General features: G+C 39.5%; 1 protein-coding gene across 2 annotated transcripts in view; it reads right to left on the bottom strand.

Annotated features, from left to right (window-relative positions):
• SEC24D (SEC24 homolog D, COPII coat complex component) overlaps positions 1 to 13,165 on the bottom strand; it is a 73,045-nt gene that overhangs the window by 54,415 nt on the left and 5,465 nt on the right. For both annotated transcript variants that reach the window (XM_039325553.1, XM_039325552.1), the window contains 4 exons: positions 9,917 to 10,088; positions 9,308 to 9,437; positions 2,843 to 2,967; positions 493 to 759 (listed from right to left, as the gene is read on the bottom strand). In XM_039325553.1, coding sequence (XP_039181487.1) covers positions 493 to 759; positions 2,843 to 2,967; positions 9,308 to 9,437; positions 9,917 to 10,067 — 673 coding nt within the window. In that variant the 5' untranslated portion in view covers positions 10,068 to 10,088. The remainder of the gene's footprint in view (positions 1 to 492; positions 760 to 2,842; positions 2,968 to 9,307; positions 9,438 to 9,916; positions 10,089 to 13,165) is intronic.

Here is a 13,165-nt window from a genome sequence, read left to right on the forward strand (position 1 = left end):
TTTCTCTTCTGCTAGGCTTATAAAAGGGTGAAAAAAATCACATTCTATTTTGTACCACTAAGCATTTTGTCTCTGGATTCAAAACTCATAATGGATCCCAATGTTTCAAGGAGGCCAAGTTAAGAGGAACACATCTCAAGTAAAATAGCAATAAGAATGTTTTGTAAGAATGAAAGTTTGATCTATAGTGCAGTCTAGTCAACTTGTTAGGTCTAGAGTTAGCTCTACAGGTCACATAAAGACAATTTCTGTTCACTATGCCATGTACAGCAAAAAAAAATTGTGGACAGAAAAAAAACAGATTTAAACCTTGTCTATTTGAAATTACAAAATTAGATGCTTCTCTCATTTCTCACTAGATGCTACTCCCTTCTCTATCTTCAAAACAGAAATTGCAGCCTGCTAATCTTATGTCACTTAGGTGAGATGGACAGTGTAGAAGTTTAATAATAAATAAATGAAATAGAATGTACTATAGGCATCCACACTTACCATACTGAGAAGGAAACCCAGGACCTGGAGGTTCACCTGCAAATTGCTGTGGCAAATTGGTACTCAATGGATTTGGACCAGGGAACCCCTCCTGCCTGGCCATTGAAGGAGGTAAAGATGGAGTGCAGTGACTATTCAAGTTATTTGGTGAAGAAACAGGAGGACTTGTTGGCAAAGCCATTTGATGTGGCTGAAGTGGTGGGCCTTGTAAAGGTGAAGGTAGGCCCAAAGCTCCAGAAGAAGGTGGATTCTGAGCATTACTGGGACCTATGCAAGAATACAATTATGAAGAACACATCTAAAATTCAAAATTGTCATGCAATCAATCTGAGTAATTTAGTATTGTAGACATTTGCATGCATATTTTTGTTAATGATTATGTATTATTTTAAAATTGCAATGAATTACACCCATGTTTAATTATATTTAAAGTGTACACAGAGGGACAGTGCACCTGTAGTCAAACTAAAATCCTGGTGATTTCATGGACATATTTATATAGTACTTTGGCAAAAATAAAGAACTGATTTGCCACTGCTTTATTCTGTTGTTTTTTTTTTTCATTAAAACAGATCCAGAGAAGCTATTCAATTGTGACTATTTTATTTTCAATAGTTAATCTGCTCCAGACGTGATTAAGACTAAATCCAATCCATTAATTGTTAGATTTTAAACCAAAATTACCCTACAAGCAGAGCTATAAAGACATTTACAGTACCTAAATTTATTGTAGAAATTTAATAAATAAATAAAATTTACTTAAATTTACATAAATTACGTATATCACATTCCTAGAAATAAATATTTCATTCCATTTTATGGTTAAAAAGAAGCATACTTTGGAATATTTAAATACTATGATACAGATGAAAGACGGTAACTACAAAGATTTTCAATCAATACTTTTACTAACTATAGAAAGCAAAGCATAAACTATGAGGATCCTTTGCTGAAACGCTAAGCCTAACCCATATGTGTCCCATGGTATGTATAATATTCCAGAAACCATGTCTCAATACATACATCTTCCAAATTACACAGGAACTCTAGGAGAAGCTGATTTTCACACATGTCAAATTTTACACTGTACAATATATGTGAGCAAATATGGCAGTCATTATTTTGCACATGGTTGCCATTCTTGCATTCTCTTCTGTAAGGTCAGATTTATTAAGGCAGGGTTTATATAAATCAATAATTGTTTGCATCTTTACACACAAAACAAAACAGAGAGAAGATATTTTTCTAGTATTATTAACTTTATCAAGTTTGTAAAAATGTACAATGTTCTGTCCAATTAATAAATAACCATGATTTTAATAAAATTGCTTAAAAATAGATTTACAATGGGTAAAATTTGCATTAGGAATCTTGTATCAATGTAAGATTATGAAGGTAACTTTAAAAGCCATGATCCAGGTGTTTATTCATTTATTTATATTAACACATCCCATTAGTACTGGGAATTGATATTATTTGGAAGCATCCAATAAGCTTTCAAACTATCAGATGTTTGCCTTCACCAAAAATATGTTTAAATGACAAGTGCAATAGATCATCCTAATTCTTTTAAGTGTTCTTAACACAGGAAAAGTTATAATCCCAGAAAAACTCTATTAACCATAATATATGGTTTGTCTCACTAAGAATTTTTATACCACCTTTAGAAGGCATGTACTGTATATATCCCGTTGATGTAAAATCTGTACAATGTAAAATGCTCATTTCCAGGCTCCTGATCACAAATTCCACACGCTATTATACATCCATCCCATCCCGTGGCTCTACTACTTTTTGTGATGGTGCAGGAATCTCTAATTGAAAGGCCTTAATATAAGCAAAGCTCCACTTGCAACAATTGGGCCCAATGGTTAGATCCAGACTGAAGTAACTATATTTCCTATTAACTATAATTCAATCTGAATCTAACCATTGAGTCTCTATGGAATTACATGGAATTTAAGTTAGTGTTTCTATGTTAAGCATTATTTAAATCCAGTTCAAATTAAAACAAATACATAGTTAAAATTCTAATCTCTCAGTAACTATCCAGTGATTTGCACAGTTGATGTTTTAGCAATTTATAAAGGAATCACCTAGGGGCATAGATAGATTATGGTTGCTCATAATGAAATATGGTTATCATTCACTGAAATACTAATATAGAACTTTTATATATGTATAAATATGAATGAATATATGTAATGTATAGTTTTCTTTTTTAAAGATTTATTTTATTTTATTTTGACTTTCTTCTTTTTAATGCTGCCTTTATTTTTCCTCCTTCTTGTTTTTATACTAAATCAAAAAAAAGAAAATAAAAACCTTTCATGGATTATGCATTTCATACCGTAACTACTTATCTGCATGTTGCCAAGCTGATTTGTCAGCTGTACTGCAGGAAGAGGGGGGCTATTTGGACCAGACTGTGAAGAATGATGGTAGGAAGGATAAGAAGCTGGAGGACCTGGCAATCTGAAAACAAAAAATAACATTACAGAAACTCACAAAATCACCATAAAGTATATTATTTTGCTCATAAATCACATAAGCCAAGATGCACATGAGTCAGTCCTGCAGCCTCTGCAGAGAAAATACCAAATATAAAATGTCCAGGAAACTAAGAGGCTTTGTCTGTGGCAGGTTTACTCATCACATGCTGTACATCAGCTTCATGATTATTATTTATAGGGGAACAGTTCTAGGTGAGCCACCCTCAGATATATTATTTGTCCCTTATATTTTTTTCAGGAACCTTCAAAATAAGAGGTTTTCTTCCACTTCTACTAATAACAGTTTATCATTATGACTAAACCCATATAAACTATGGTTAGCTTTCACTGTGGCTTATTGAAAAAAATCTTAGCTATAGCAGGGTTGTTTCAATAAAGCACTAATTGGCATTAACCAGTTTTTAAAAATTAATACTAAGCTGCAGCTAATCAAATGTCAAAATTTCCAATCTTTTCTTCATGACTGCTCAGCAATAGTAGAATGTAAGTCCTAAGTTCACGAAGGCTCATTCTCGGGATAATAAAATGCAGTTTATCATTACACAGGCACTGTCAATTGTTAGAATCATTGTTGAAATTTCTTTAAAAAAGCTTCCATTGTGACATTATGCTTTACAAACACAACAGAGAGGTGCTGAGATGATTAGAAGTATTTTTATTAGGAAACTGAATAGTTGGAAGCAGTCTTACCAAAATTTATTTCCAACCTAAATAGGAGGGAAGAGAATACTTGGAAATTGACCTCTTTTCACATTGCAAAAAACTCAAGATGGAATGGGTGCTTTGCAATCAACTTAGATTAAATCCAATCTAATGCAAATGATCTCAGTTTGCAAAAAGTTAATATTTCCTATGTAACACAACCATGTGCTATAAACATTATGAATAATTCTGTATTTAAGGTTTTTTTCCCTCCGTTATTCTTTCTGCTCCTTCATTTTTGATCATCATTTTTCTCTACAATTTTTTTTTCTAATTTATACTGGCAATACATATAACCCTGTGTATACAGAAGACAGTAGACTGTGCAAAGTGACAACTATTTCACACAAATCAGGTACAATTTGGCTGGTTTGAGACTGGACTAAGCCCCAAGCTATGGTTTCAGAAACTATAATGACAGGATTTATAGAATTTGCTAAGCTAAGACCAAACAATCACACTGTAACTCTGCATCATGCTGAAATCCACTATCTGAGTAATCATGAAAAATACTGAGCTTAGCATGGATTTTGCTTCCTAAAAAGTATGACTGAAATCTAAAAATCTTTCCTTCTCTCTTTTTATCCATATTAGCAAACATGTTTTATTAAGTTCTCTTAATAAAGAGAATTTTCTCTCCCTTTCTCTTCAAATATTGAAACAAAAATAGATGAAATGATTAATAATGAAATATAATATATATACTAAGCTTCTTTTTTCCCCCTTAAAACTGACTTAAACAAAAAAAAAAACTTAATAGGGTCAAAGAAGAATGATCTCAATTTAGGCAGCTCAATTTGAATAATTTGCCCTTATTCAAAAATGATTTCTCGAAGTCCTGCATAAGTAACTTAACCACTTCTACAAAATATGACATTATTAATTCCTGCATACACTGCTCATTTAGCAACCGGGGGGTGGACCTGGCATGTATAACCGAAACCTGGCTGGGCCCTGAGGGGGGTGTTTCCCTCTCGGAGATGTGCCCGGACGGGTTTGTGGTGCTTCATCAGCCTCGACATCAGGGCAGGAGTAGGGGAGTGGCAGTCATTGCTCGGAGGTCCCTGAGTCCTCGTGGGATTCCTGCCCCGGAGATTGTTGGGTGTGAGTCCCTCCTATTGAAGTTGGGTTCACGGGTTCAGTTGGGCTTGTTGCTGATGTTCCTACCGCCCAGCTGTGTTGCAACAGCCCTGCCTGCACTGCTGGAGTCAGTAGCCGGGTTGGCGGTGGAGTTCCCCAGACTTATGGTACTGGGGGACTTTAATCTGCCATCACTCGGCAAACGCTCAGAGGCGGCGCAAGAGTTCATGGCTTCCATGGCAACCATGGACCTGACCCAGGTAATCCAGGATCCAACTCATAGGGATGGTCACACGCTCGATCTTGTGTTTCTCTCAGGGCAATGGAGACATGATCTGGAATTAAGGGGAATAGAGACCTTTCCCTTGTCATGGACAGATCATTTCCTATTGAGGCTAGACTTCAGAGCATCACTCCCCCACCACAGGGAGGTGGAGCCGATTAGATGGTTCTGCCCCAGGCGCCTAATGGACCCAGATCGGTTCCAGGAGGAGCTTGGGGAAATACCTGACTCCCTTGTCCACAACTCGTCCGGGTCCCTGGTTGCGGCCTGGAATGAGGTGGCATCCGGGGCCCTGGATTGAATTGCGCCTTTGTGACCTCTCTGTGGTAGTGGTCCCCAGAGGGCGCCTTGGTTTACTGAGGAGCTCCAGGAGATGAAGCGCCACAAGAGACATCTAGAGCGACGTTGGAGGGCCAGTGACTCTGAATCTGACCGATCACTATTAAGAGCCTATCTTAGGACTTATTTAGTGGCGATAAGGGCGGAAAAGCGTGTTCACTTTTCTGCACTTATTGCATCGGCAGAATCTTGCCCGGCCGCCTTGTTTAGGGTGACCCACTCCCTTCTTAAAGTGGAGGAGGCGGAGGAACCCTTGCAGGGGAGAACTGAGGAGTTTGTTCAGTTTCTCTTGGACAAAATCACTCAGATTCACAGAGACCTGGACTCCGACTGGGCAGTGCCAGCCGAGATGCCGGGGGCTGGTCTTAGTCATGTTATCTGGAGCGAGTTTGAGCCTGTGGCCCCTGATGAAGTGGACAAGGCCGTGAGGGCAATGAATGCCATCACCTGCTTATTGCATCCGTGCCCCTCCTGGCTGGTTTCTGCCAGTAGGGAGGTGACACAAGGCTGGCTCCAGGCGATAATCAATGCCTCCTTGATGGAGGGGTCTTTCCCGCAACCTTTGAAGGAAGCGGTGGTGAGGCCCCTCCTCAAGAAGCCTTCCCTGGACCCAGATGTTTTGAAGAACTTTCATCCTGTCTCCAACCTCCCCTTTGTGGGGAAGGTTGTAGAGAAGGTGGTGGCGTCCCAACTCTTGCGATCCTTGGATGAAACGAATTATCTGGACCCTTTTCAATCTGGTTTCAGGCCCGGCTACAGCACTGAGACTGCTTTGGTCGCACTGACCAATGACCTCTGGCGAGCCTGGGATAGGGGTCATTCCTCTATCCTGGTGCTTCTTGACCTCTCAGCGGCTTTCGATACCATCGACCATGGTATCCTTCTGCGTCGTCTCGGAGAGGTGGGGGTGGGCAGCACTGTATTGCGGTGGTTCTCCTCCCACCTCTCTGACAGGTCGCAGTTGGTGTTGGCGTGCAGACAGAGATCGACCCCTAGGTGCCTCGATTATGGGGTGCCTCAGGGCTCAGTCCTGTCCCCCCTCCTTTTTAACATCTACATGAAACCGCTAGGCGAGATCATTCGGCGACACGGGGTGAGGTATCATCAGTATGCGGATGATACCCAATTGTATATCTCCACCCCGTGTCCTTTCAGTGAAGCAGTCGATGTGATGTGCCAGTACCTGGAAGATGTGAAGGTCTGGATGGGGGTGAACAGGCTTAGACTCAACCCTGACAAGACCGAGTGGCTCTGGGTCTTGCCCCCCAAGGGTCATCCTAATGGTCCATCATTAGCCCTGGGGGGGTAAATTTACCTCCCTCAGTGCAGGCACGCAACTTGGGTGTCCTCCTGGACTCACAGCTAAATTTGGAACAACATCTATCGGCTGTGGCCAGGGGAACTTTGCCAGGTTCGCCTGGTGCACCAGTTGCGGCCTTATTTGGACCGGGAGGCTCTACTCACGATCACTCATGTCCTTGTCACCTCAAGACTGGATTACTGTAATGCGCTCTACATGGGGCTACCCTTGAAGACCGTTCGGAGGCTGTAGTTGGTTCAGAATGCAGCCGCGAGAGCGATTGTGGGTGCACCAAGGTACACCCACTTGTCACCTATCCTCTGTGAGCTGCACTGGCTTCCTGTGGGTCTCCGGATGCAATTCAAGGTGTTGGTTATCACCTTTAAAGCCCTTCCTGGCATAGGACCAGGTTACTTACAGGACTGCATACTGCTGCATAGTTCCCAGAGATTGGTGAGGTCCCACAGATTGGGCCTCCTTCAGGTCCCCTCGGCCAGACAATGTCGGCTGGCGGGCCCTCAGGGAAGGGCCTTTTCTGTGGTGGCTCCGACCTGGTGGAATCAACTTCCCCCCGAGATTCGAACTACTCCCACCTTGCCGGCCTTTAAGAAAGCCATTAAAACTCTCCTGTTCCAGCAGGCCTGGGGTTGATGTCCCCGGGGGGGGGCGGGATACGACTAGACACGCTGTATGAATACACTTATTTTATTGTTTTATTGTTATATTTATTGTTTTAATTTTGTACGCCACCCTGAATCCCTAGGGATTGGGCGGCATATAAATTTTATTAATAAAATAAAATAAATAAATAAACCAGAAACAAAAAGGAATGGAAACAAATTAAATCTCATCTCATGGCTCATAGACCTTCAGCTTTGATCTTTTAAGTTGGACATAAAGGCCAAAGGTGATTCTCTGTCCACAGAATATGTTTTGCATTATGGCTGCTCAAAACATATGGATTAAATTAGAGCTTGAATTGTAATTAAAATAACTGTTTGATACAATCTTAAAAGAATTAAGCTTTTCCTTTTGGTTAATCCAATTTATAGAGTCAGCTCTTTAACTATATTTTGGAATTCAGCACAAAAATGATTTATTTTTCAAAAAGACTATGCAATATAATAAAAATCTCATTTTAGTAAACTAATTGGGGAGGAGAGTCTCTGATTTTTCCCCAAAGTCCAGTAAATCAATGGGTATGTCATTATAGTAATGCAGATTACAGTATTTGCATTACATTGTCATTATCAATTGGCATAAATGTTATATGTATATTGAGTTCACCATACATATTATGTCAGATACATAATAATATTACACATACAACATAAAGTCTAATACAGTATGACTGTTATATTCAAATTTCATTGCATTAAAGTTTGTAAAATCAAAGTTGTAGCATATACAATTTTAGTGATACCCAATATAAATATGCTTCCAAATAACAGAAAGTATTGGTTCCATTGTGTTCTCATTGGTCAGATATTACTTGAAGTATTCTGTTCCATTTGGGTCAGCATACTTTAAGACTGATATAAACTGATGTAAACTCTTAAAACAGTAATAAGATGATAAAAAGTTAGACAATAAATCCAATAAGAAAATATTGAAAATATTTAGCCTTGAGAAGTGAAGTGCTAGAACAAGTATGACAGTAGTCTTCTAACAGAGGAAGCCATATCATACAATACAAGCCAGGAAAAACTTTATAACAATTAGAGCAGATTTATAGTGGAATCAATTGTTAAGGGAGATGAAAGGTTCCTCTATGTTGAACCAGGGATGGATTACCTTTTGGGGTGCTGCTTTAAGCTGGAATTCTGCACTGAGCATAGGTTGTTTCTTTCCAGTATTATGTTTCTATGCTGCTTATACAACATATAGAAATAGAGCTTATGCCAGATCAAGGAGTATGTAAAATTGTGCAAGATTATACTGCCAAAGGAAGGCAGATGCTGTTGACATCATATTCATGGACTGAGCATGGCCTACTGGATTTACAAAACAAGTTCCTGACAAATATTAACAAAATGCTTTCAGAAATGAATATATCATACAATTCCATGTTTTTAAAAGTATTTTTGGATCTCCAGTGCAAAATCACAAAACCACAAATCATTTGAAGGTTTAGTGTGCCCTACTCTGCCACCCACCTACCCCAAAATTTTCTGAGCATATATGTGTTTGCACAAAAGACATTTCTGGAAGGACAGCTGACATAAACCAAAACCCTAATGAAGAGCTATCCTGGAGCTCCTGAGCCTGCTTCATGTCACATGAGCAAAGAATTTCATCCAAGAGTCTGCACAATCCTCAAAAGCATAAAGAATATTCCTAATGTCTATGGAGATTCTCAGTCATCCAAGTAATGGTTGTCGCAAAGGTGCCTTTTCAAGAAGCAACTGGACTTTCTTGTTTTTCTCTGAAGATGTTTCGCTTCTCATCCAAGAAGCTTTTTCAGTTCAGTTCAGAACTGAAGAAGTTTCTTGGATTAAAAGGGAAATATATTCAGAGATGAACAAGAAATCCAGTGCCTCTTGAAAAAGCAGCTTTGTGAATAATCCTAATGCTTTATTTTGCTTTGTTTTAAATCACCTGTGTGGCTGTTGAGCTGCTGCAGTGCTAGGTCCATTCTGGAAATTAGTCTGCTTAGGTGAGTGGAGGCTCTGAGGTGGAGATCCCATGACAGGAGGAACTCCAAAAGGCACATTTGTTTTCAATATACCTAAAGTAAAAGTAAACATATTGATAACAATGGAAAACCATTACATTTAAAGGAGTGTATCATAAAAATCAAAGCATAAATAACGTATGTCAAAGAAATACATTCATAAACTAAATTACAAATAAATTCCAAAGTATGCAGTGTCTTCCATTTATATCCGTATCAGGAAAGAAGAGAAAGCAATAAGCATTTTAAAAAGTTAATTTTATAGCCATACTAAAAAGGGACAAAGACCTCAGTGAGAGAAGTCCATAAGTACTGGTACTTTTTCCAGGGTTTAAATGCTGGAGCACATACAATCTGAGTTCACCAATCATGATAAACCTTTATTTGTTCTAATTTTAGTTAGTTTTACCAACTCATTACATCCAGCATTCCCCTCAAACATTGTCCTGGTTGAGAATCTGGAAAATGTAACCCATTATTTTTAGAAAGAACCAGAATACAGCAGACCATAAATAAACATGACGCAACTATACCTGACTGAGATGCAAAAGGTGCTGGATTTGGATCATTATAGTGTCCATGCAGAGGAGAAGAAACTGTTTGTCCAAAGCCAGAAGAAAATCCTCCCATTCCTGGCTGGGCCTGGGAATATGGAGGTGCTGCAACATATCCTTGGTGATTCATTTCAGCAGTATTTTACCTTTCCTTATAAAAATAAATAGGAAATAAATAATTTTATTTATTTTATTTATTTATTTATAATTTTTAATTTAATTTTATTTATTTTATAAATAGAAAATTATAATTTTCAGCAATAAAAATGTGAACTGAATTATTACTATTATTACTATTATATTATAATAGCAAGAAACAGAATCAGCTTTTTGATATCAAGCTGAAGGAAGTGGTCCATAGTCTGATAATTCTCTTAAGAATGATGATTTTGATCTGGACAAAGCACACGGTAGTTTTTCTACATCACGCAAACTGGATCATATTGAATTCCTTTTATAAAATATGGATTTTTTTCCAGAACTTCATGAAAGTTCTCTTCAAAATCTATTTTTTGGGGGATAAAGTTCAGGAGCAGACATCTTTTTGGGGCCTGGAGATATATATTTTCTTATGAGGGAGGGTAAACAGCGACATTATCTGAAGGAGTAGGAATTAAATTTTCTCCCTCTTTTTTTCCACCTTATTTAAGTAGGACAATATATGTGCAACTGGAATAATATCCCCCCCTCTCCCTCTCCCTCTCCCTCTCCCTCCCTCCCCCCCTCTCTCTCTATATATATGTCTCTCTCTCTCTCTCTCTCTCTGTGTGTGTGTGTGTAGGTCTTTGGTTATTCAGGTTTTCTCCCACGTCAAATTGGAAGTGTCTTGGCGACGTTTCGACGAAGTCTTATTCGTCATCTTCAGGCTGGTGTTTTCGGCTTCATGCTTCTAGGAGCATATATGTGTGTGTGTGTGTGTGTGTGTGTGTGTGTGTGTGTTTTCTGAGGTTTTTGCAGGTGTTTGTATGTAGGTCTTTGGTTATTCGGGTTTTCTCCCGCGTAAAATTGGAAGTATCTCGGCAACGTTTCAATGAAGTCCCATTCGTCATCTTCAGGCTGGTGTTTTCAGCTTCGTGCTTCTAGGAGCAATGTGTGGTTGTAGCTGTTTCTTCCTTTTAACTGCCAGTTGGGATATGAACTGATTGGGTGGGAGCTTGCCTGTGTTCTGATTGGGTGAAGGTGTGTTCTGATTGGTTAGGGGCTTGGCTATGCTCTGATTGGATGGGGGGGTTGGCTGTGCTCTGATTGGCTGGAGGAGTGTTCTGTTTGGGTTGGGGCTTTGTTGTGCTCAGGTTAGTCTGAGTTGCAGGGGGATTTAAGATGGTGAGCTGCGTTGCTGTTGTTTGGCTTCGCGTTCATGGTCGTGCCTCATCTTCATGGTGGGTATCAGTTTGCTTCATGTATGGATTGGAGGGGTTTAAAGTGGCTAATGATGCAGCTGTGGTCTGGCTTCTGGTTTGTGGTCGTGCCTCATCATCGGTGTGGCTTTGGGTTTACTTTTTGCGTGGATGTGTGGTGGTGACATCCTGTGTGGTTTTCATGAGTGTGGGTCTGGTGTCATTCTTTGTGTTAGGGACTCGTTTGTCAATAAGGGCGGGTTTCCAAATGGCTGGTAGGCGGGAGGTATCATCTCGTTTATTCATGCTGTGTGGGCGTTTTTCTATCTTGATGGCTTCTCTGATTATTCTATTATTAAAGTGTTCAGTTTTGGCGATAGTTCTGGTCTTTTTAAAGTCAATTTCATGTCCTGGGCTTTAAGGTGTTGGACCAGGGAAGAAGTTGGTTCCTCTTTTTTGACTGAGTTCTTGTGTTCTTCAATGCATGCACTTATTCTTCTGTTGGTTTGTCCGATGTATGTGGTGGGGCAAGCGGTGCATGGGATTTCATATACTCCTTGATTTTCTAACTCAGTTTTGTCTTTGGGGTTTCTTAGGATGGTGGATATTTTTCTGTTTGTGCAGAATGCTGTCTTGATGTTGTATTTGTGGAGGATCTTGCTGATTCTGTCTGTAGTGCCTTTTATGTATTAGAGGAGGGCTTTGCCATTTTCTTGTTCTCTGTCTTGGATATTTTTCTGTTTGTGCAAAATGCTGTCTTGATGTTGTGTTTGTAGAGGATCTTGCTGATTCTTTCTGTGGTGCCTTTTATGTATGGGAGGAGGGCTTTGCCATTTTCTTGCTCTCTGTCTTGGATTTTAGTGGGGGTTTCTTTTTGGATTAGGTTGGTAATCTTATTTCTTTGGAATACATTGGATGTTAGTACATTAGTGAGAGTGCGTAGTTTGGTTTTTAGGTGTTGTTCGTCAGCTAAGCATTTTGTCTGGAGATGAGTGTCTTGGCTACGGAGTTGATCTGTGCTGGGTGGTGGTGTGAGAGAGCGTGCAGATAGCGGTTTGTGTGTGTTTTCTTCTGGTAGATGGTGTGTCCTAGGGAGCCATTGGATTTCTTGTAGACTAAGACATCCAGGAAGGGAAGTTGGTTATTAGCTTCTGTTTCCATGGTGAACTGTATTTTGGGGTGTAGGCTGTTGAGGTGTGTGAGGAAGTTGTCCAGTTTTTCTTTCCCACATGGCCAGATTATGAATATCTGAGCCAGAGTTTGGGTTTGTGATCAGATTTTTCTAGAGCTTGGGTTTCAAAGTGTTCCATGTAGAGGTTTACAATGACAGGTGAGAGGGGTGATCCCATGGGTGCTCCTTCTATTTGTTTGTATTTTTGTCCGTTATAGATGAAGTATGTGTTGGATAGGCAGTGGTTGGTCACATCTAGGATGTGTTTGGGGGGGGTTATATTTGTTTTGGATAGCTGTCAAGGCTTCTTTGATTGGCACTTGGGTGAAGAGGGATATGACATCGAAGCTCACGAGTAGGTTGCTGGGCTGTAAGTTTTGTTTCTTTATGATATCTATGAACTGGAATGAGTTTTTTACGTGTGAGATGATGGATTCTGCATAGGGCTATAGTTGTTTGGCAAGAAATTTGGCTAGGTTTTGTAGAGGTGAGCCTATGAAGCTGACTGTGGGTCTAAGTGGGGTTCCTTCTTTGTGTATCTTGGAGAGACCATAGAGCTTAGGGCATCTGGTTGATTTCTCTCTGGGAATGATTCTTTGCTGGATCTCTTCGCTAATGGGGGAGGCTTTTATTTTGGATCTAGTGGTTATATATAACTTAATATAACACTTCAATATATGTATATTCAATATATTTGTGTCATTTTCTATTCATACATAC

This window comes from Crotalus tigris, unplaced genomic scaffold, assembly GCF_016545835.1.
Source record: "Crotalus tigris isolate CLP2741 ecotype Arizona unplaced genomic scaffold, ASM1654583v1 scf7180000024338.4412243, whole genome shotgun sequence".
In the NCBI taxonomy this organism is placed as follows: Eukaryota; Metazoa; Chordata; class Lepidosauria; order Squamata; family Viperidae; genus Crotalus; species Crotalus tigris.